At 42.5% G+C, this 25,863-nt stretch overlaps 1 protein-coding gene across 2 annotated transcripts in view; it reads right to left on the bottom strand.

The window, feature by feature from the left end:
* Positions 1–25,863, bottom strand: part of lrrk1 (leucine-rich repeat kinase 1) — a 116,843-nt gene that overhangs the window by 78,548 nt on the left and 12,432 nt on the right. For both annotated transcript variants that reach the window (XM_075460818.1, XM_075460912.1), the window contains exon 3: positions 20,473–20,642. In XM_075460818.1, the coding sequence (XP_075316933.1) occupies positions 20,473–20,642 (170 nt within the window). The remainder of the gene's footprint in view (positions 1–20,472; positions 20,643–25,863) is intronic.

Raw genomic sequence — 25,863 nt, 5'->3', positions numbered from 1 at the left:
CCAACACAAACACAAATGTGTGGATTTGTTCTTGAGGGGTACCATGTCCGCCTTGTTTCTCTAGGCACTAGGTGGGGTGGGGGAGGGTGGGCATTATACCAGACTTGGATTTATTTTATGTATGTCTCTTTTCCTTTCTATTTGCTCAGCCAGGTGTGAATTTCAAGTGCACTACTTGTCTTACCCAGTTGGCTATGACTGATCCAAATTCTACCAGAGGGCTTGATAGACTCTCATCAGTGAACTATGTTAGTTGGAATGTGAAGTCTCTTAATCATCCAAGTAAGCGAAAAAAGGTATTCAAACACTTAAAACAACTTAAAACCGATATTGCATTTCTTCAGGAGACGCACTTGCGCACATGAGACCTGTTCTGAATAAAAAGAGGATTGTCAGGACAAGTTTATCATTCTAATTTCCACACAAAGACTAGAGGGGCAGCCATCCTCATTGATAAGAATATACCATTTACAATGACTAATGTCGACTCTGATTCTGCAGGCCGCTACATTATTGTGACAGGGCAACTTTTTTTATTTCCAGTCATCCTGGCCAATATTTATGCACCGCATTGGGACGATCCAGAATTCTTTTTAAAGAAAAATTCTCATCTACCAAACACAACATCAGACCATCTTATCCTTGGAGGCGATATATATTGTGTACTTTCCCCCACCTTAGATCGCAGTTCCTCCAAAAAGACGTCCTTGTCCAAACCAGCACACACAATCCAGCTTTTTCTTAAAACATATGGCGTAGTGGATATATGGCGATTTCGTAATCCCATTGCTGAAGCATACTCCTTTTTCTCCCCAGTGCATAAGAGCTATTCTCGCATAGATACTTTTTTCCTGGATAAAAGGCTCCTATCTTCTGTAACTGAGTGTGATTATGAAGCTCTACTCATTTCAGATCATGTTCTGCTAACCGCAAAAATCAGCATTCCTAACACACAAAATAACTACCGCTCAATCCTCTTCTCTTATCAGAAGAGTATTTTACCAACTTTATTTCATCTGAAATAAAAAAATTTCTTGATACTAATCAAACGCCAGGAATGTCATATTCAACCATATGTGAATCTTTAAAAGCCCATCTTCGAGGCCAAATCATTTCTTATTGCGCAAATAAGAAGAAAACAAATACTGTGCGCCTTAAAGAGCTAACAGATCAAATACTGGAATTAGATATGTTATACAGCCATCAACCATCTGCTGATATAACGTCTGTCTTTGCAGACCAAATTTGATATCCTATCAATGCAACAGGCTGAATATCTCCTCTCCAAATCTAGACACAGATGCTATGAACATGGGGAAAAAAATTGGACGCATTCTAGCACATAAGTTACGACAAAGAACTGCCAATCAGACTATACCTGCAATCAATGATGAACAAGGTTCAAAGTGCACAGATAGCCTCAAAATTAACTCGTTTTCAGAATTTCTATCAAGTATTATACACATCAGAATTGTTACGGCCAGTGGCCTTGTATGTTTATTTTTCCCGTGTAGGTTCCTGACTGCTGCCTCCACTGAGGGAACTGGATGCAGCTCGACTCCTGGTTGAGGCCTACTCCTGCTCTGACCAATCACTGAAGAGGCCTCCCTATTTAAACCTCCTCTTCCTACCAGAAGGCGTGGCTGTGGTTCCTTTGTGAGAACAGCTTGCCTCTTTGCTAGGTGTTGCTTTATTAGCTTGTGTTGTTGTGGCTTTGTTTGTTTTTATGTTCTGAAGGTTACTAGAACTTGGTTGTTTTAGAAGAGTCCTGTGTTTTGGTTTTTGGTCATTTTTGACAAAACTGGCTTTGAAGCCTCTTGGTTTGTTTTTTGTTTGGGCTCAGTTTTGGTTTTGTTTAGAGTTTTGAATTACCTCTTTTTTTTAAGATGTAATTATTTGTTTTGGAGTTTTATTTGGGGTACTGTTTTGAGACCCTTCTCGTTTGACTTGTGGATTGTTAAAATAAACACTCAACTATTTCACCTTAAAACATCTGGGTATTTTTATTTTCTTTAATGTTACTTCTCCTTCCCCCCTGGCTGAGCTGGGTCGTAACATTAAATGGGGGCTCGTCCGGGATTTTTAATACGATCCCGTGACTAGTTCAGTGTAAATTGTTTGGTTTAGTGTTTTGGTGGTGCCTCTGTAGGGTTTGCGCTGTTTTCTCAAAATGTCTCAGTTTGATATGCAGGTTTACTTGAGGTTCCCAGAGTTTCTAAAAGTAGAATGGGAGGCAGAGCCTTCAGTTATCAGGCCCCTCTATTGTGGAATAAGCTGCCAGTAAATGTCCGGGAAGCAGACACCCTTTCCACTTTTAAGACCAGGCTTAAAACTTTCCTTTTTTATAAAGCTTATAGTTAGGTCTGTTGAATCTGATAGTGTATCTGCTAGTGTGTCTTGTTCTGCCTCCACCTCTGGCACCCTCTATACTTTCATTACCCCCTACCCGAACCAGGGTTTGAATCCCCACCCCGCTGTGACTGGTGTGCAGTTGGTGAGAGGCTGAGGTAGCTTGTGGCTGTAAAAAGATGGTTGTTGTGGTGTGAGGAGCAGATCTATATAGGGAGTATAGGGAATTACTTACTGAGTCTGGTCCTTTATTTTATTATTTATTTTTTCGTTAGCACAAGTTTCTTGTGTTTACCTTGAATAGGGATGGCTCAGGTAATCCTGAAACATCCCATAGTTAAGCTGCTATAGGCCTAGACTGCTGGGGGGCCTCATCTGTCACACCTTTCCTCACTTTACTCTCTTTATGTATATGTGATATTATTGTGGTCATTAACTCGTGTTTCCCTGTTCCAACAGATATCCTTTGAATGGTGTTACAGTGCCGCCGCCGCTGCGGCCCTCCCCCCCTCCCCCCCTTTCTGTCTTCTCAAACCCCAGCTGGTCGAGGCGGATGGCCACCCTTCCTGAGTCTGGTTCTGCCAGAGGTTTCTTCCTGTTAAAAGGGAGTCGTTTCTCTCCACAGTCGCCTCAGGCACGCTCAGGCCGGGAGATTGGACCGAAAAACAAAAAGTTTTCAGTGCAATCTGTTGGTTTTCTTAGCTAGGAAATTGTTTTTGAATTGGCTCTATATGAACAAATTGGATTATTTTATGAATTATGATTATTATTAATTAATTGAATTCCAATTGGCTTGAATTGGACTTACTATCTAAGTGCCTTGAGATGACATTTGTTGTATTTGGCGCTATATAAATAAAAATGAATTGAATTGAATTGAATTGATATTGACCACTTTTTGGAACATCCTTCTCTTGATCAACTTGCTTGTTGTCATAAAGCTGACTTAGCCCTAATTGCTAGCCACTTTTCTATTTCTTTCCCTATGCAGCTTGTTAAGAAAGAATTAAAGGATCTAATTGTGTGCAAACTCATTGAGTTAAATGTATTGACCTTGCCATCTGAGATTAATGTTTCTTCAGCGCTGACAGCTGTTACTGTGCCTCCAGAAGAGTTAACAACTCCTGGCCCCTCTGGCAAAATTGCACAAGGAAAACCTCAAGAGCTAACGCCAGAGAGGGACGCAGAGGCTGGTGGGCACACACTTCCTCGGTTTGTTCCCATCTCCGCTTCCACTGGATCTGCTAATTCCAAGGTTGAAGCTCGTTTGAAGGTTCGTCTCGCCAGACTGCAAATGGAGGCCGAGGAGAGAGCACAACTCAGGCAATATCAGCTTGAAGTCAAACGGCTGGAAATAGAAGCCGAAAAGGCTATAAAGCTTCGACAGCTAGAGCTTGAATCTCAGGTGAGGTCTCGAGTTCATACCACCACGGTGAATCCTGCTAATGGTTCTGGTGGGTCCTCTTCAATTAGATCCTTTGATGTTACTAAATATGTGGCTCTAGTACCTGAATTTCGAGAGACAGAAATTGATTCTTCTCTGCTTTTGAGCGGATAGCGCAAGCTTTGCAGTGGCCACCTGAAGTTTGGTCACTACTTTTACAGTGTAAAATCCATGGTAAAGCTCAAGAGGTTGTGGCCGCCCTTCCTCTTGCAGACACCCTTAAGTATGAGGTAGTTAAAGCTGCCATTTTGAAAGCCTATGAACTAGTTCCAGAGGCTTACCGGCAAAAATTTAGGTCTTTTAAGAAAAGCCCTACACAGACCTATATAGAGTTTGCCCGGGAGAAGGGAAGTCTCTTTGACAGATGGTGCGCGTCTAGTAAGGTGACAAATTTAAACTCTCTAAGAGAACTCATTTTATTAGAGGAGTTCAAAAATTGTCTACCTGAGCGTGTTGTTGTTCATCTAAATGAACAAAAAGTAGACTCGCTTTCCTCTGCTGCTGTATTAGCAGATGAATATGTTCTTACACATAAGTCTACCTTTCAGTCTGTGTTTCCAAGAAGTCTGCTTATTAAAACAAGTACTGAAAAACCCAGGTTACCTCATACAAAGGATGACAAAGAATGTTTCTATTGTCACAAAACAGGTCATATGATTGCTAATTGTTTAGCTTTAAAACGAAAGGAACAACGTTTCTCACAAACCAAACCAAAGGGTGTGGGTTTAATAAAGAGTAAACCGCCTGTTCTAGAAAGGACTGAACTTGACTGCACTCCTGATCCTTGCTTCGAGCCCTTCTTGCTTGATGGGTTAGTTTCACTTCCTGGAATGACTGCAGATCAGCATCCAGTCCGCATTTTACGTGATACCGGAAGTTCACAACCGGTTATTTTAGCTGTCTCTTTACCTTTCTCTGATCTATCTTGTGGATACAGTGTTGTACTGCAAGGAGTTGAAATGGGTTATGTCCCTCATCCTGTACATTTAGTACAGTTGCACTCAAAGCTGGTTTCTGGCACTTTTCCTGTTGCTGTTTGTCCTGCTTTGCCAATTAAAGGCATTTCCTTTCTACTAGGTAATGATATTGCTGGTGGTAAGGTAACTCCAGCACTGGAAATATTAGATGTTCCCTGCCCTCTTAAGAAGGAAGAGCCCGTACAGTCCAATGTTACTACTTCTTGTGTGCTCACTCGAGCTCAAAAGTTAAAGCAAACCTCAAAAACAGATGTTGACTTGTCTGACAGTATACTTATGCCACTCTTTTCAGATGAAGGAAAACCACATGACAATGTACAAGTGCCTGCGGCCCCTCCTGTAAGGGATCCAGAGGTGCTTCAGACAGCTGCCGATCATTTTTTCCCTATCACACGTTCTCAGCTTTGTACAGCCCAGAAGACAGATCCAACCCTTCAACACTGTTTCTCCAATGTGGTAAGTGCTGACAGAGCTAGAGTTGAGCCAGTGGCATTTTATGTTGATGATGGAGTACTAATGTGAAAATGGTGTCCTGTTGTTCTCCCTGACGCTGACTGGAATGTGGTACATCAGATTGTAATTCCATCAGTTTACCGTAACCACATTTTGGCCTTGGCTCATGAAGGAAGCTGGTCAGGACATTTGGGAGTAACAAAAACTTATCAGCTAATTCTAAAACATTTTTACTGGCCAGGTTTAAAAACCGGTGTAAGCCAATACTGCCGTAGTTGTCATACCTGTCAGATAACTGGTAAGCCAAATCAAGTCATTCCTCCTGCTCCTCTCCATCCTATACCTGTGGTTGGAGAGCCTTTTGAACGAATCATAATGGACTGTGTTGGTCCACTCCCTCGCACAAAGTCTGGCAATCAGTTTTTGCTTACCTTGATGTGTGCCTCAACTCGTTACCCTGAAGCCATCCCTCTACGTAAGATTAATTCCAGTTCAGTAGTAAAAGCAATGATCAAGTTTTTCTCCACTTTTGGTTTCCCACGAACAATTCAATCTGATCAAGGCACAAACTTTCAATCAAAACTTTTCAAACAAGTTATTAAAGAATTGAACATGCAGCACATAGTTTCAAGTGCATACCATCCTGAATCACAAGGAGCTTTAGAGCGTTGGCATCAGACATTAAAATCTATGTTACGAAAATATTGTGCTGAAGCTGAAAAGGACTGGGATGAAGGCATACCTTTTGTCTTATTTGCAGCTCGAGAATCCACTAATGAATCCCTAGGATTTAGTCCAGCAGAGTTGGTATTTGGTCATACACTCCGTAGTCCTCTTAAAATCCTCAAAGAGAAACTCCTGGAAGAAAATGTTTCTCCCCAGGAGAACATTTTGGATTATGTCATCGAAGATGACATGTAATCAGTACTCCTGAACGGAGGAGGAAGACTCGAATCTGTCACATAAATATGTTGAAGCCTTACTGTACTCGAGAACCAAATATTACCCATGAATTTCAAACGGATCAATCACTACCTTCCATCGGTTCCTCAGCACTGATTGTAACAAATTGTGCTGAATCCACTAAAGAAGATGGTTTGACATTACGTCCCATTTCATACCAAAGTCCACGACTACCAAACTCTGACATGTTAAAGGTGCTGCCTAACCGGCTTTCACATCTCGCAGAGAAACAAAGGAATGACATTATTTCCTTAGTCAATCAATTTTCAGGACTGTTTAAGGATGTACCTACACAGACCTCAGTCCTGAAGCATGATATTGATGTTGCTGGTGCCAAGCCAAAAAAACAACACCCTTACCGAATCAATCCAGTCAAAAGGACTATAATGAAAAATGAGACAGACTACATGCTAAAATATGGTTTTGCTAAACAAAGTAACAGCCCTTGGAGTTCCCCGTGTCTTTTAGAGACTAAGTCTGATGGTTCTCCTCGATTCATAACAGATTTCCGAAAAGTCAATTCTGTTACAGTTATTGACTCATATCCACTTCCTCGAATAGAGGATTGTGTTGATACCATTGGCACTGCCCAATTTGTAAGTAAACTGGACCTATTAAAGGGATACTGGCAGGTCCCACTTACTGACCATGCATCAGAGATTTCTGCATTTGTAACACCAGACCAATTCTTGCAATATACAGTCATGGCTTTTGGGATGTGTAATGCACCGGCCACCTTTCAACGTTTGGTTAACACAGTTTTGTCCGGGTTGCCAAACTGCAATGCATATCTTGATGATCTCATTGTGTTTACTTCTACGTGGGAAGAACACATGAGCGTCTTAAAACAGGTATTCACCAGACTTGCCGAGGCATCTCTTACCTTAAATCTAGCCAAGTGTGACTTTGGAAAAGCAACTGTCACTTACTTGGGTAGAGAAGTTGGTCACGGGCAAGTACGTCCTGTGGAAGCCAAAATAACAGCCATCTCAGAGTTTCCAGTCCCTAACACTAGAAAAGCCCTTCGCCGTTTTCTGGGCATGGCTAGTTATTACCGAAACTTCTGTAGAAACTTTTCAACCATAGCTCATCCTCTTACTTCCCTGCTGAGCCCAAAAGTAAGTTTTGAATGGACTCCCGAATGCCAACATGCATTTGAAAATATAAAATCTCTTTTGTCTCATGCTCCTGTCCTTTCTCCTCCAGATATGACTAAGGCATTTAAACTTGAAGTAGATGCTAGTGCTGTGGGAGCTGGAGCTGTTTTATTACAGGAAGCTGAAGACGGAGCTGATCATCCTGTCTGTTACTTCTCCCGTAAATTTAACAAAAGTCAACTAAATTACTCCATCATTGAGAAAGAGACCCTGGCTTTACTTTTGGCCCTTCAGTACTTTGAGGTATACCTAGGATCTAGTCCTGTACCGATTACAGTGTACATTGACCATAACCCCCTTGTTTTCTTATCGCGGATGTACAACCATAATCAAAGGCTTATGCGTTGGGCATTATTAGTGCAAGATTATCATCTTAGCATTAAACACAAACGGGGTGCAGTCAACTTCTTGGCCGATGCTTTGTCTAGAGTATAGATTTAATTTAATTTGGTGAATAAAGGAATTGTTTGTTACCTAACCCTTTGGTTTAGGTTTTAGGAGGGGAGGTGTTACGGCCAGTGGCCTTGTATGTTTATTTTTCCCGTGTAGGTTCCTGACTGCTGCCTCCACTGAGGGAACTGGATGCAGCTCGACTCCTGGTTGAGGCCTACTCCTGCTCTGACCAATCACTGAAGAGGCCTCCCTATTTAAACCTCCTCTTCCTACCAGAAGGCGCGGCTGTGGTTCCCTTGTGAGAACAGCTTGCCTCTTTGCTGGGTGTTGCTTTATCCCTTTAGAACACACCCCCTTTTTCAAACTTCATTTGCGAAATTGGCATACCTAACTTGAAAGTAGCAGAGATCCCACATGGTTGTAGATACATGCATGTACTTGGTACCATTGGAAAGGTAACACTTCCAGGTTTATGCCTGAAGTGTCAATTGCATTGCTGTTTTCAGTTGCAAATACCATGGCGTCACATACAGAGAAGATCACACTACTGTTAGTGCTGTGGAGAGTGTTGTTCTTCGTGGTTGGGCTCAAACGATAGCTGACGGTTTCAGCTTTCAAACGGTATGCGGCATTACAATTATATGTTTGTGTACATGCCGTATGACATCAATTTCGTTAAAAATTTGTAAACAAAATGGCGTCAGCGTCCCGTTCACGGGACAGTGTGTGTTAAGAGGTTATTAGCTTGTGCTGTTGTGGCTTTGTTTGTTTTTATGTTCTGAAGGTTACTAGAACTTGGTTGTTTTAGAAGAGTCCTGTGTTTTGGTTTTTGGTCATTTTTGACAAAACTGGCTTTGAAGCCTCTTGGTTTGTTTTTTGTTTGGGCTCAGTTTTGGTTTTGTTTAGAGTTTTGAATTACCTCTTTTTTTAAAGATGTAATTATTTGTTTTGGAGTTTTATTTGGGGTACTGTTTTGAGACCCTTCTCGTTTGACTTGTGGATTGTTAAAATAAACACTCAACTATTTCACCTTAAAACATCTGGGTATTTTTATTTTCTTTAATGTTACTTCTCCTTCCCCCCCTGGCTGAGCTGGGTCGTAACAGAATGTACAACTACATCCTCCGTGCTGGAGGACTTTTTAAGATCCCTACATGTTCCATCCGTAGACCCAAACATAGCTGATTCATTGGAGAAAGACTTCTCCGCCCTGGAAATAATATCTGCAATCAGATCTATGCAAAGTGGCAAGTTCCCAGGGCCAGACGGATATCCGACAGATTCCATCAAAACATTCTCAGAGCAACTTGCCCCTTTACTAATGTCAGTTTTTGAAGAATCACTTTCACTTAAGACCTTACACCTCCGACCATGCGCCAAGCAGTAATCTCTGTAATTCTCAAAAAAGGGAAAACCCCTTTGGAGTGCAATTCATTCCACCCGATCTTTCTCCTTAACACGGATGCAAAAATCCTTGCCAAGGTTCTGGCATGCCGATTGGAGGGTGTTCTTCCTTCCTGACAAACAGGTTTTTATTAAGAATCACTCCTCTTTTTCAATGTCAGACGCCTGTAAAAATTGGCTTTGTTCTTAGACATTATAAATGAAATAGTCTCAGTACTTTTCCATGATGACCTAAAGTGATCCAGGAATGGGAAGACAAAACAATTGGGAAAGCAAGGGCAGATACACACACACACACACACACACACACACACATTGTTTTGGCTGATCCAGAGAATATGACGAAGCATGTTGAACCTACTCATGTCCAATCATACTCGGTCGAATGTGAGTCCAATCTATGAGGCTATAAATGCAAATGATAACCGGAAGTCGAGGCTCAGCCTGACGGACTTCCTGCGGGAGCTCTGTTCCACTGAGCCCAGCGCTGATATGCTTTGACGTGTGACGACCAATAAACACTTTATTTTCACTTGAATTACTCCGGTCCGTTCTTGAGCTTCCAATTAAAGAACCGAATCTAACAAAATGGTGCCGTGACGACCGTTGGCTGACTCATAGACCCCCGTGCGAGGGAGGACGGCTGGAGGTGATCGGGAGGACAACTTTTTTTCAGACAATTTGAGGCGCCAGAACTAAAGGTGAGCAGAAAACCTTTTGTACGACTAAATGTGAAATTTCTGCATATTGGTCAACCTAAATGAAGTTGTCTGAATTAAGGAGTCCTCTGATCATGGTAAATCCAAGTGTGAATTTACTGTCTGATATTTGCATTGAATGGTAACACGTCAAGTATAAACACATAGTCTCACGCAGGGAAAGTGAATAAGTGTCCTGACAAGTGAATTTTAACAAAAAAAAGACAAGATAAATTCATCTTATAAATGAATATCCCATTCGGGGAACTTGTCTTCAAAATTGAGAGGTTTCCGTGCACGAAGAGCTCCATGGATGAAGTAGTTATTAAATCCCATAATTTAGTTGGGTCGACTAGTTAAATAAAATTAGGTGGATTCCGGGACGGAAGGTCTTCTCCCCTGACGGGTGTTGGGACAAAGGATTGAAGACTCCGGGCTACGATGCGTCTATAATCCCCTAAATTAGTTGGGTTGACTGAGCAAATTTATACTGTAAGGACACAGGGAAAGAGTTTTTTAATTTTTAATTTTTTGTTTTCCTTGAAAATGTGGGTGGTTCCTGCTTGATTGATATTTTACTGCTCATATCATGCAGATCTCAAGTGGTTCTGTTTCAAAATGGGGGCATTGGTATAGATAAAAAGGGGGAACAGTATTTAGTGGGTGACCCAGAGTGTTGAAATAAAACGAATGAGTGGAGTGGGTGGACCACCAGCGATCAAGCGCACAGAACGCATAGGTTCTGCATAGAAGTTTCTTGACCGGCTCCGAATTCGGGCATTACGCCATTTCATTCACTCTGAAGGACACGTGTATAACTTTTGAATATGTCACAGAAATTGATTGACGACTGGAAAAAATGTAAACCCGGCTCGTTGGGGTCGGTGCTTGTTGACACTTTGGAAAGATGGCAGAAAATGGTCCCGAGGTTAGAAGAAAAACGAGGGACAGATACATTTGTAAACTGGACTGGAGAAATGCAGAAAAAAGAGTGTGTGAGTTTGCTCCACTGAGGCTGAGTGTGTGTGTTCAAAATGTTTTCAAAACAAACGAGAGCCTAAGAATCAAGCACATGCATAATACAGAAGGAAAAAGTTTATGATATATTTGATCCCAAAGTTCATTGACAGAAGTTAATAATTTTTTTCAGCGTCAACGCACTAATAAGAGACCTATAAGAGAAAAAGAAAAAATCAACAGAGTTGGAGGCTTGGCCTGAGGCCTGAGGTTTCTAACTAAAGATCAGCTGTGCAGCAGCATCACAGGAAATAATGAATAATGAATAATGAAAAGCTTCAAATGCTTTTTGAGCCATAATATTCCCAATTTAGGTTTATGTTCTCTTTGTCATAAATGCTCACACCCTAAGAGTATCTCTTCTCAAACCTGCTTCCTTTTTCTCTCATTCAGCCCTGAGAGTGAGAAAAAGTCCAAACAGACTCTGAGTGATCATTGGCCTGAGTTTATAATGATAATAATGATAATGGGGGTTTAGTTTTGTACTCGAGCAATAATTATTAATTCATCCATCTATTTTAACATGCATATGATTGGGAGAGACACCAAAGTATGGAAACAGCTTTACAATGCAAAAATCGCAGTGATGAGATAAGAAAAAATAAAATGTCCAAAATAAATCCAGGAAGAGCACAGTGTTTGAAATAAGACATTCATCTGAAATAGGATTTAACAGCTCTCTTAAAGAGCTAATTTTTAAGCTTTTTGTTTTTAATATCCTCTATAGTCCCTCTCCACCTGGTGTGCCAGAGTTCGTCCTCTCACTTGATGCTGAAAAGGCGTTCGACCGGGTGGAGTGGGGCTATCTTTTCAGCACACTGGGGAGGTTTGGATTTGGCAATAAATTCATATCATGGATCAGACATTTATATGCTTCTCCAGTGGCTGCTGTTCGTACTAATAATAATTTTCCCCTTTTTTTCAAGCTTAAACGTGGCACAAGACAGGGATCCCCCATGTCACCGCTTCTTTTTGCAGTTGCAATGGAACTCCTAGCTCTAGCTCTGAGGCAAAATACTGATATCAGAGGAATTCAACGAGCAGGGGAGGAGCACAAAGTCTCGCTTTATGTGGATGACATGCTACTATATACATCACAACCCCTTTCGAGTCTTCCTAAGCTAATGGTCTTACTAACAGAATTTGGCAAATTATCCGGCGACAGGGTCAATGTTCAAAAAAGTGAGCTGATGCCTGTTGGTACTAGTAACGATGAGACATCCTTAAATTCACTCCCCTTTAAAATTAGCCCCAAAAAATTCAAATATCTCGGCATATGGATTACAGATAAACATAAAGATCTTATGATCTTATCTTACCGTTATCAAACCTAAATCAGGATATCGAACGATGGGATCCCCTGCCTCTCGCTCTGGGTGGAAGAATTATTACAATAAAAATTAATATACTGCCCAAGTTTTTATATATATTTCAGCAGCTTCTCATCTTTTTAACTAAGTCTTTTTTTTACCAAATTAAATAATCAGATATCAAGTTTTATTTGGAACAAAAAAACCCACCCCAGATAAAAAGAACTGTTCTTCAGAGACCTCGCTCAATGGGAGGGATGGCACTCCCTAATTTCTTGTATTACTATTGGGCGGTTAACATTCATGTATTGTTATATTGGATGGGTGACAGTAATGGCGGCACGGACACTGGGTGGCTAAGTCAGGAGGGGGCATCTGTAAATTCCACTTCTTTAAAAGCCTTGCTGTGTTCTAGGTTGCCATTTACGCAGCCCATTTCTAACTTTACCTCTAACCCGGTTGTTTTGCACTCAATCAAGATCTGGAACCAATTTACAAGGTCCTTTGCACTTACGGATTTATTTCAGGCTGCACTAATTGCAATGAATCATATGTTTGTTCCATCGTTGATAGATGGGGACTTTGATATGTGGTCCAGAAGAGGTATGGTAGCACTGTCCAACCTGTATATTGATGGCAGCTTTGCCTTCTTTGAACAGTCGGTACAAAAATATCACATTCCCAAATCACATTTTTATCGATACCTGCAGCTTCGGAATTTTGTATTCTCAAACTTTAAATGCTCTCCCTTACGTCCTCCAACTGGCCTGTTGGACTAAATTTTTGATTGTAAACTAGTCAGAAAACGAACTATTAGCACAATATACGAAATACTGTTTTCTCAGAACTTGATGCCTTTGGACCTCCTCAAAAATAAATGGGAGACAGATCTAAATGAGCAAATCACAGACGACACCTGGCACAAAATAATACACGGAATTTTTTCATCTTCCATTTGTCTTAGACATGCTGTCATTCAGTTTAAAATTGCACACCGTCTGCACTGGTCTAAAGTTAGACTCTCTAGGATCAATGCTGACATAGACCCCACTTGTGATAGATGTGGGCGAGATCCAGCCACGCTCTTACACGTTTTGAACATGTCCAAAGCTTTGCACTTTCTAGCAGCCCATCTTTGAGACCTTTTCTAAGATCTTTGCGAAAAGGCTTGCAACGTCTCCATTCATTGCACTTTATGGTGTAACCCAGATAGACTCCCGTCTTGAGTTGTGGGAAAGAATAATGGTGGCTTTCTTTTCTCTGCTAGCTAGAAGACTGATATTATTGAAATGGAAAGACCCAGCACCTCCAACATACAGATTAGGGAAATCACGTACCATATCAAGTTGGAGAAGATCAGATACACAATAAGGGTCTACTAGAAAATTTTATAACATTTGGCAGCCTTTCTTATTGTTTGTCGAAGATATGGAGGCAGACAATATAGTACTGTAAACCTCTGCTGTTGTCCTCAGTCATCATCATTATTATTATTATATATATATATGTGTTCTCTGCTTAAGCTGAGAAGCGGAAGATGATGGATGGATATGTGTATATACTGTGTGTATATATATATATATATATATATGTTTTTTTTTATTTTTATATTGAGTCTGGTATTTGTGGGGGGTGGATGGGATTTTCGGTTCATTTTTTTTTTTTTTCCTTTTCCTGTGTCTCCTGTTGGACCTATGGTAAATTGTAAACTATAATTTGTAAAACTAAATAAAAATACCTTGTTAAAAAAAAAAGCTTTGTTAGACAGGAGAGAGTCAGTAAGCTGTTGGTATACAACTTGTTCCAGGGCTTTGCCTAAGAATAAATGGCATATAAATGGCATCAAGCATAAAATTTCCCTGTATGCCAATGACATTCTTTTAATAATTTTAAATCCAGAAACATCAATTCCTCCTCTTATGGCTCTAATTCTTCTGGTGACTTCTATGGATCCAACAACCTGGATAAAAGTTGACTAACGCCAAATTTTTGGAGGGATTTGAAAGTGGGCAGAGAGAAGGTTCTCTTCCTATTTGGGCATTTCTGCCACTAAGGCTACGTGCCCACGACAACGGTAACGACAGATAAACGCAGAACATTTCGACAGATGTGCCTATCTTGCACACGGCGACGGCGTTTTTAGGAGTTCAAAACGGAGAAAACACAAACGCCCTCGAGAGTGGAGATCTTGAAAACTTTCCAACCTTTCGTCGCCATAGGAACAGTTCAAAACGCAGAAGTGCGTTTTTTGCACACGTTAAGTAGGTAGTTCTCCATGAACGACTCCCATATCTCACTATATTTATTTTGGACACTCTCCCAATCCACATTATCCACTGCCTTCCTTGCTTTGTATTTCAGTGTCGTGTTCAGGAGCAACTGGACCTCATCATCTGTCCAAACAAAGTTTGAAGGCGTACTGTTGTTGCCGCCGCGCTTCGCCATTTTCTTCCAACTGACGCGGAGGAAGTAGCCACAAAACAGGCATTTCTCATATTTATCAATATGTAACAATATAACTCATATAACAATACCAAAGGTATTGTTGCTACTGCCACCTACGTCCGGGGCGTGCATACTACATCGGCAAACTGCGAGTTTTATGAGTTTTATACGTTTTCCCTGTTCCCATGGATAGACAGATATCCACCCTCAAGACGCTCGTGAGAACGCAGATAAATTGTGGAGGAAAAAAACGGACATCTGCGTTTATGCTTCAGAGCGTTGTCGTGGGCACGTAGCCTAAAGATCCTCATATGTATTTGAATTTGCAAACCAAAGAGGTCTGCTCATCTGTCTATCATTTTATGGTGGAAAACATTCCTGTCCATCTTGGCTTTGTGAAGAATGACTGTTTTATAAGATGACCTCCCAACTTGCTCTGATCAATAGCTCTGCTACAGTGAACAAATCATACTTCTGCAACAGTTTTTTAATAGATAACACCTTAAATATATGGAGGCAGATAAAGTTAGACACTAAATTCCAAAAGCACATATGGATGCCCAGATCTTTGAAAATCAGCCCATGTACCAGGCCTGGAGGATGCTGTTTAGGAATAAATATATATCAGATGAAGTCTCATTTCATTTACTCAGCTGAAAGAGGTTTCCATTCCATATGAACAATTTCATGATTTTGTTAGAAATACTGACCTGACTTATTTTTTCAGTTCTTCATTCTAAAGTTCAGCTGAGTCCCACAGGACTTAAACAGATATGGACAGAGGAACTGGGTGAAGACATACTTCATGTCATTTGAGATGAATGTCTGATGAATATGCATGAATATACAAGTGGTTCAAAACGTAGACTTCAGTATTCCAGGAAAAAGCTGCAGCCTTTTGTTTTTTCTTTTACGTCTCTCCTGCTTACAACAGATGTACGGTATATCTGCTATGAGTACTCTAACATTCGAGATTTGTGGTAATGTAGGGCTCGTACTACAAACCGAAAGAGCATTTTTCCTGTTTCTCTCTTAGGAAGCTGGGGTTTGGGTTTTTGTTTTCTCCACTAGGGGGAGTCCTGGAGCCAACATGGAGGGGGGTCTGGAGATTATTGCTCACACCTGCGTCTCATCAAGAATCAGCAGCAGCAGGGTAAGAGGAGCAGGTTGCCAGTCCTTCGGCGCCTGAGTGTTAGCCATACATGGTATTCGGAGCCGCTCTTTGTGTTTTCCTGGTTGGGCCAGATTCCTCTTCTGAAGCCAGACTTTGCAGACTTAGGTGCCATTTATACTAATCTGTTTCTATATCGTTTCTATCGCGGATGCACTGTCCATTTACATTAAAATACTGGAATACGACTTCATAGGTGGAAGGATTCAAAGGCCCAATCCCAATTCACCCCTTGGCCCTACCCCTTACCCCTTCCCCTCCGTTTTGCGCGTTCACGTGAAGGGGTAGTGTTGTCCCAATACTCTTCCAAAGCCCTTCCCCTTAACCCTACCCCTCCGTTGTAGCCTTTGAAACGGAGGGCTTCGGCCAGGCAGACTCCGTTTGAAGGGGTATGATATATTTCCCAGAGTACAACGCGACTACCGGGAGATCGTGAGTCTTTTTAAAAATGGCAGAAGCAAGAGCACCACACAAATGTAAGTTCTTCTATCTTTTTGCCATAATTTAACTGTTTTAATCGTTTTAGGTTGTGATAACTGGTGTATTGTGTGAGTTTAACATGGTGGCAATGTGTAGTTGTTTTCTGCTATGAACGCACATGGGAAAAGTCGCTATTTTACATGGAGTAATTGGTCAATCCATGTGAAGGTGCTGCGAAAGAGTTGTTTTTTTAAATTGTAACATGAGTATTTACAAGCAATGTAGTTGGTTAACCATAGAGAAGTTCCTTTTGAGTGACATGAGCGTCATTTCGCTACCTATTATCACAAGTATTCATATACGTGACTGATTCACAGGGACTCAAGCACAAAGAGCCTGATCAGGTTTAGCGCCGAAAACGAAGATCTGTTTCTAAAGTCATCCCCATCCCCAAAAAGAAGTAGGAAGTCCAATCCCATAATGGATTACCTGATACAGGAGAGCCTGAAGGAGCAGAAGCGCCACGAGCAGAAAACGGAGCGCTTTTTAGCTCTGTTTGAGCGCATGATAGACAAACTTTACGGTGAGTTGATGCGCCATGCACCTATTGTACACACAGCCACCACTACCGCATTCTGAAACACCTTTTTTAAATTTTTTACAATGGATGAAAGTACATGCTATAATGTCATGTCTTGTTCCCCCAGAACATCACTGAGCCCAGCACCTCCGATGTGCCATGCACCTTCACTGTTCCTGCTCCAGTCATCTCGTTCTCGATGATTGCACTGTTGCCCGTTTATATTCATACTGTTTATATTCATACTGTATATTGTCCATATTTGCAGCAGACACTTTACAGCAGACACTTTAAGCTGTTATTTCTGAAAACAAGCTGCCTTACCAGTCTGTAATTTGAGCCTAATAAAAGAAATTAAGGACAAAAGGTTTGTGAGCATGATTATCACATCAACATCATATGAACGACTGGAACGGATATTGCTATGAAGAGATTTATTATACAAGGGATAACAAAAAAATTGGGGTACGTGTTGTGGTCCAATGGGCAATAATTTGTAGGACGACCCGTCTGCTGGAAAGAAAAACATGGAAAGATCAGGCTTTCATCCTCCCAAACCAACACATTGATAGCACACACAATGCAGTGCATTTATTTAAGTCATCAAATCTGAACCTGGTACAAAGAAAACCGCTTCAAAAACGCATTGTTTATTCCAAACGGAACGAGGCGAGTAACAAAGGCTAAACGTTAGCTTATGCTTTCAGCTAGGTTAGCCAGGTTAGGATATTACTCCAGTCAATAAATCAGCAAATCCAACGAGACAAGCAAATTGTTTCTATATTACACGATATCACAAATGTACAGTTAGAAGCACTTTCAAACACACACACACACAATCATATTCACACGCCGGCTCTGGAAGCTACCAGCTGCTCACTCACACACGTTATTTAAATTAATTTATCATTCTACATACCGTAACAAGATCCAGCAATGCTCCCACATGTCGAAGACGCCTTCGCCTGATGGCACTCCGTCGATTCGACGCAGATATTTCTAAAAATATCCGAATAGCCCAGGACAGCGCGAACACCACAGCACCGGTCATGTTTGTTTACTTCTGGCTAAAGCTGTCGCTTTTGGTTACGTAACAACTGACGGCGCGGACTTATTACGTTCGTGAGTGTGAAGTGCTGTCCCAATTCGAAGGGGTGACATTCTTAGCCCTTCGCCTACCCCTACGTTTGAAGGGGCGAGGGGTAGGGGCGAGGGGTAGGCGAAGGGGTAGAAAATAGAATTGGGATTGGGCCAAAGACGCCGGAGCCCACGAAAGCATTCGCATACGATGCTGATTTTAGCATTTGTAAACGGTGAGAAACGAGGATCCGCAGTGCTGAGCTCTAGCTACTCGTCCTGGTTGGACAACATCACTATGACGTACTCCTCCCTGATTCGCTAGGCTGGTATCGTTGGTCATGTGACTTGAGTGCTGGGAAACTAAAAACAAACAGGCGTGCTTCACTTCAGTTACACACTTCCTTTCTATTCGTGTCATCGAGAAGAATATGGAAATCATGGACAACCACGATCAGCATGGGAGCCTGCTCCATGTCCTACTGCTGGTAGTACGCTGTGCACAACAATACGTGGCAAGGAGGCGCCAGATTCAACAAGCTTTTAGATGCAAGGGCGATCATGTGATGTGATGGCTGATTAGTCATGTGACTAGCGAATCAGCCGATCCCCGTTTCAGAGTAAACAGTTAGGCTTTTATTGAGAGGACAGCAACTTTGTGTGTAAATGTAAATAGTTTTCAAGACGCCGACACGAAGAAATGGTGAAATGAATTAATGTAAACAGAGCCTTAACCTCTCTGTGTTTCTCACCAAGGTTACCTTCCCGTTGTCGCCTGATCTCAGTCATCTCAAGCTCTTCAGTAATCTCGTGCCCTCATTAATCTCTACTGGATTCTTGGACTACTCCTCCTCCCTGTTAACAACCCTGCGAACTCTGTCCGCCCTCCAACTCACACCAACTGCAAACTCCCTCTGGATTTCCCCAAGGACCCTCGGACTCTCTGGAGCTCACCTGGAAACCTCCCTTGGACCCAAGCCCCGAGCTTCCACTCCCCTCTCCCTGGCAGACTTCCAGTCATCTTTAGCTGTTTTCACACTGAGATCCGCTACCTTAGCGAGTCCAAATTGCCACTTCATCCCGCGTCGAGCAATGTGAACGCTTGGCGTATTAGGTGACCCGTGTCGCCTGAAGCCGAGTTCAGGGGGCGTTGCCTAGTGGCAGAGCGTCCCACGAAACACATAAAATGCTGGGCGTGTACAATGACATAGGCACCTTCCAGCAGAGGTCCATCTTTCACCGTCCCCGACATGTGGCGGTAAATAACGTCCTCTGCTCGGAGGCTGAGGAGCTCGCAGACCTCCTTGTCTCCCCAGTTGGCCATCTTCAAAAATGTCTCGAACTTGCAGAGTAAAACTTGAAGTGAAACTTGTCCTCACCTGTCGCTGTTGTTCTGATCAAATGTCCATTCTGTCTTTTAAACTCCTCACGTCACGCCATACCCACGTCCATCCTGCGTCAATTGCTTTCACATCAAATTCGGCTCGGCAAAAAGACTAGGGTCCGACGCGGGTCGAATGGCGACTCGAGTTGACACCCCAGCCCGGATCGTCAGTGTGAAAGGAACAGCGGACACACTAAATTCGCGGATTAAACGCGGGTTCTTCCCCCGTTATGAAAGGGGCTTTTGTCACATGTAAGTCGTCCTTCCACAACCTCTTCCTGGCAAAACATTCTAGAACACCCCTTCTTCACTTCCCATTGCAGAGCTCCAATTACTCCAGCCTCCTCACCAGCTGCCCCGGACAAAGAGACACTTCATCATTTCTTTGTGAAATAAACTTTAACCATCTTCTACGTCCTGAGAGAATCTTTGCATGTGGGTCAAATATCTACCAAAAACCATGACACTGTGTAGCATTAGGTAATCACTGTGCACCCGATCCGCTTAATGCTGTCCTACAAGTCGTAAGCTCCTTGCCCCATGCAAATATGAGAGGAGGGCTGTTATGTTTGGGACGATGACTGAGAAGAAATTAATCTTGTGTGTGTGGAAAACAGATTTAGTGCCAACATATGATTTGTGGCTGAGGAAAAAAGGCAAAAAATCTGCACCTGGAGAACGTTAGCTCTAGAATGAAGACGGGGAATGTATTTCATAAGATCTGGGACACTGCTGAGACTTTTTTCAGAGGAAGATGGCTGTAATGTTCCCATGGTAACACGCATTGCTATGTGCATCTCTTTGTTTTTCTTAAAATACAAATGTCTTGCTTGGTTTTCTTTTACCAATGTAAGGACATCTAAAGAAAAAAGGGCAGAATATTTCTCCTCCAGAGGGTGAAAATAAGCCAGTAAACAGACTCATCGAGCTGCTAACATCAAACACTGACCGACCAAGTCACTTCCTGGTTTGTGCTGACTTATGAGTAGGACAATTCTGCTGAAATTCCCCCTTTCACTTGTGATGCAAGGTTGGTACAGTCTATCAGCTGACATGGGATTCTGCATCCAATTCTAAAATCACTGGCAATAACAGTGATAACCTTTTTATCAGAGATAAAGTTGGACTGCGTTAGAAAAAGCATTCATTTTGACAGCAGTAACCGGAATGAAAGTCATGACCCCACATGAGACTGTAATGGTCCCAGCAGCAATGCAGCCTGAGACTCACGCCATCCGTGTAGATCCCTGCGCAGCACTCCACACAGCAGGCCTGTCTGATCAGCTCCCTGGCACCCTCCTCATCACCACCTTCATACGCTGCCTCAATGTTCTCCAGTCTGGAGGTGGGCCCAGAGGCCTCCACCTGCGATGCCTTGGCTCCCATTTCCTCTCCACCGCCTGACAATACAGAAAATGAGAAGAAACGGTTTAAACTAGAGTTGAAAGAAAACATTTGTGAAGGATTGGGATCACACTTAAGGATGCGGCAGCATGCTGTTGGTTGAGCACCCTGTTGCAGGCAGCACACACCCAGATCGAGGTCATCTTATCAAAGAATGATCTCATGCCAAGAACTACGGCACCGCTGACTGGACTAGTGTCCATTATGAGTTCAGAAGAACTTAAACCACTCAGACAAATCCATATCTGAGGGGAGCAAAACTGGTCATTTAATATTCATTATCCATCCATTATTTATTTATATATATATATATATATATATATATATATATATATATATATATATATGTGTGTGTGTGTATCATATACAGTTTCAGTAAAAAAAGAAAGAAAAAGAAGCTGATTAAATCCTTCTTCTCTAGCATGAGCAGCATATTCATCCTTGGTGCTCTGAGGAAGCAGGCCTTCTGCATCATGAAGGACCCCACTCACCCTGCACCCCCACTGTTTGTCCCCCTCCCCTCAGACAGGAGGCTGCGGGGCATTAAGAGCAGGACCACCAGACTGAGGAGCAGCTTCTACCTGGAAGCTGTGAGACTGTTGAACTCTGGACGACCCCTGTAGTTCCTGCTGCCCATGTGTGAATTAAAGATGAATTAAACAGAAGTATTGCATGTTGAGTTAATGTGATATGTGTGTTATAGCTTAAGGGCATAGGCCCGTGTGTGTTTACATGTATGTGCACATCCTGTTGTGGGAGGGATTGTCAGGGGAAGGTTGTTCTTCTCACGCTTCGCTCCGTGATACAGATAAATAAATAATGACATGAATAAATAAAAATATACAGGTCAAAGTTTTACATGGAGCTTTCACAGATAGAATCAAGGTAATGTAAGAGATTTGAATGATGATCTTCAAACACTGCAGCTTCCACCAGACAAATAATCTGGTAAATAAGTCCCACTTAGAGATAATTAGCATAACTATGCATGTGTGTTGCCAATGCTGGTTTTTTCCACCATTTCTTTTCATCATAAGTTGTTTTTTAGACCAATGGCTTTTCAATGTATAATTGAGAAAAGTAGAGAGTAGTGACAGTGAAGTGAAAAACTTAGCTTAAACACTTTTATGAACACACACCAGCAAACTCTTTACAACATTTAAATTCATTGCAACTCCTCCTCGTCGTAGCCCTGTTAATTCAAGTGGTGAAGATCACTTTTTGACAGAATCCAAACGTGTTGGTAGCCACACGAGCAATGTGAGAAGAAAAGCCGAGGGAGTGAAAGCATTAGCCTCACGTTGGAAGCACAGAGCTCCCATCCACCATCAGTACTCCTCTCACAGCCTTATACAACCTGCACAGGACAGCTGAAAGAGGAGCATGAGAACCGAGTGGCCGACCACCTGCCTATCACTGAACTTCTCCCCTCACCTTTCCATCTGACCAAAACCTTAATGTGGGACCACTTCTTCTTCACCTCCACCTTAATGTGGGACCACTTCTTCTTCACGTCCACCTTAATGTGGGACCACTTCTTCTTCACCTCCACCTTAATGTGGGACCACTTCTTCTTCACCTCCACCTTAATGTGGGACCACTTCTTCTTCACCTCCACCTTAATGTGGGACCACTTCTTCTTCACCTCCACCTTAATGTGGGACCACTTCTCCTTCACCTCCACCTTAATGTGGGACCACTTTTTCTTCACCTCCACCTTAATGTGGGACCAGTTCTTCTTCACATCCACCTTAATGTGGGACCACTTCTTCTTCACCTCCACCTTAATGTGGGACCACTTCTCCTTGACCTCCACCTTAATGTGGGACCACTTTTTCTTCACCTCCACCTTAATGTGGGACCAGTTCTTCTTCACATCCACCTTAATGTGGGACCACTTCTTCTTCACCTCCACCTTAATGTGGGACCACTTCTTCTTCACATTCACCTTAATGTGGGACCACTTCTTCTTCACCTCCACCTTAATGTGGGACCACTTCTTCTTCACATCCACCTTAATGTGGGACCACTTCTTCTTCACATCCACCTTAATGTGGGACCACTTCTTCTTCACATTCACCTTAATGTGGGACCACTTCTTCTTCACATCCACCTTAATGTGGGACCACTTCTTCTTCACCTCCACCTTAATGTGGGACCACTTCTTCTTCACATTCACCTTAATGTGGGACCACTTCTTCTTCACATTCACCTTAATGTGGGACCACTTCTTCTTCACCTCCACCTTAATGTGGGACCACTTCTTCTTCACCTCCACCTTAATGTGGGACCACTTCTTCTTCACATTCACCTTAATGTGGGACCACTTCTTCTTCACATCCACCTTAATGTGGGACCACTTCTTCTTCACCTCCACCTTAATGTGGGACCACTTCTTCTTCACATCCACCTTAATGTGGGACCACTTCTTCTTCACCTCCACCTTAATGTGGGACCACTTCTTCTTCACCTCCACCTTAATGTGGGACCACTTCTTCTTCACCTCCACCTTAATGTGGGACCACTTCTTCTTCACCTCCACCTTAATGTGGGACCACTGCTTCTTCACCTCCACCTTAATGTGGGACCACTTCTTCTTCACCTCCACCTTAATGTGGGACCACTTCTTCTTCACCTCCACCTTAATGTGGGACCACTTCTTCTTCACATCCACCTTAATGTGGGACCACTTCTTCTTCACATTCACCTTAATGTGGGACCACTTCTTCTTCACCTCCACCTTAATGTGGGACCACTTCTTCTTCACCTCCACCTTAATGTGGGACCACTTCTTCTTCACATCCACCTTAATGTGGGACCACTTCTTCTTCACCTCCACCTTAATGTGGGACCACTTCTTCTTCACCTCCACCTTAATGTGGGACCACTTCTTCTTCACCTCCACCTTAATGTGGGACCACTTCTTCTTCACATTCACCTTAATGTGGGACCACTTCTTCTTCACCTCCACCTTAATGTGGGACCACTTCTTCTTCACATCCACCTTAATGTGGGACCACTTCTTCTTCACCTCCACCTTAATGTGGGACCACTTCTTCTTCACCTCCACCTTAATGTGGGACCACTTCTTCTTCACCTCCACCTTAATGTGGGACCACTTCTTCTTCACATTCACCTTAACCCATTTAGGCCTAAAACGCCTGGAAAAGAATGCCTGTAAAACCTATGGGCGATTTCAGAAAGACCCCCTAAAACCTGAAGTTTTTCTGGAAATTCAGCAATTGTGTCAACACCTACTAAATGATTGATTTCTCAGCCTCTGTAGCAAAATTGAACAAAATTCAAAAGGTATTTGAGAGCTTACACCTGTGGCTTTCTTTGGAAATTGAGTTTGTTTACATACACCTTCACGAAAATAGAAAATGTAAAAAGTAAAGTGCAGGAACAGCACTATTTTCAATTAAAAAAACAGTAATAAAATAAAATAAAAAGTAAAGTGCAGGAACAGCGCTATTTTCAATTAGAAAACAGTAATAAAATAAAATTTTATTTTATATTTAAATGATTTATTTATCTATTTATTTTATCGCCAGTAATCTCTTCGTACTGGCAGCACAAGGAGCCCATACACATTCCAATAAACGTTTTCATCTCCGGCACAGTTACGTGTGACCACCTTGCCATCTTTGCTCGAGCTGGAGTCTGAAGTACCTGGTCACTGTATCTATTCGTCTCGGAAACGAGATGCGCCCAAAGCTCCTCAGTAAAAATATGATTAAATGCCTGCAACGGTGTGGCATCTGCAGGTAAATCGACTTTCACCCCTGGTGTGCGGTTGAAATCTCTCCATCGATTACGGTGGTAATTGTCAGTCTTCCACTCACATTCAAACCCTTCAAAATCATCCTCGTCGTTATCTTCATCTTCAAACATATGTGCTAGCCATAAATCTCGATCAATTGGGTCAGCACGTTCATCAGCATCATCAAAGCCAAGAAACTCCTCACAATCGCTACCGTCTGAAATGTCTTCCCACTGAAAGTCCTCCATGCTTGTTCGATGTAACTTAACTTCAAAACAATGAGACGAGGAACATGACGACACTCTCACGTGTCTATTATAATGCATTTAATTGGCGCAGAGGTCAATAATTGGTGCAAAACAACCTTATACATGAAAAAAGACGTGTACGCTTTCTCGGCCTTAAAGGTAGAATAACGCAACAGCGCCCCCCGCTTTAAAGGTAGAAATGCGGCAATGCTTTCCCAGCCTCAATGGGTTAATGTGGGATCACTTCTTCTTCACATCCACCTTAATGTGGGACCACTTCTTCACCTCCACCTTAATGTGGGACCACTTCTTCTTCACCTCCACCTTAATGTGGGACCACTTCTTCTTCACATCCACCTTAATGTGGGACCACTTCTTCTTCACCTCCACCTTAATGTGGGACCACTTCTTCTTCACCTCCACCTTAATGTGGGACCACTTCTTAGACTAGGGTACAGTGTCTTTTTGACAGATCGTGACGCTTTGCATCACTTCCTGTTACCTTGCTTGTGTACTGTGGAATATCTTGCTCCGCTTGGAGTACTGATAAACACTTTATTTCTATCTATAACTTACACAATTTTGCATAGTTAAACTCTAAAGCTTATCGTTCTGTTCTAACACACTCCTACAGATCTTTAATCTTTATTCTCACTTTTTAGCGGTGTGTCTGGTTCTCTAGCGTAGCATGGCTACCAGTTCTCTCCCTCCATCTCCTGCTTTCACCTGCTCCGTGTGTCAGATGTTTAGTTACTCCTCTGCCTCCTTTAGCGATAATGGTACATGTAACAAATGTAGTCTTTTTGTAGTTTTGGAGGCGAGGTTATCTGAATTGGAAGCTCGGCTCTGCACTGTTGAAAATCAACCGATAGCAAGCCAGGTCCCTTTAGCCAGTGTGGAGCCACCTAGCGTAGCTAGCTCAATTAGCCTCCCCCTAGCAGAACCCGAGCAGCCGGGATTACAACGTGGCTGGGTGACTGTCAGGAAGAGGCATAGCTCTAAAGTCAAGCCCGTTGTTCACCATCGACCTGTCCACGCTTCAAACAGATTTTCCCCACTCAGCGACACACCCGCTGAGGACAAAACCCTGGTAACTGGCAGCTCTATAGTCAGAAACGTGGCATTAGAGACACCAGCGGCCATAGTCAAATGCATTCCAGGGGCCAGAGCGGGCGACATAGAATCCTATTTAAAACTGCTGGCTAA

The sequence above is a fragment of the Odontesthes bonariensis genome, chromosome 1, assembly GCF_027942865.1.
Source record: "Odontesthes bonariensis isolate fOdoBon6 chromosome 1, fOdoBon6.hap1, whole genome shotgun sequence".
Classification (NCBI taxonomy): Eukaryota; Metazoa; Chordata; class Actinopteri; order Atheriniformes; family Atherinopsidae; genus Odontesthes; species Odontesthes bonariensis.
The sequence above is the reverse complement of the archived record's forward strand: the minus strand, read 5'-3'. Positions and strand labels throughout refer to the sequence as shown.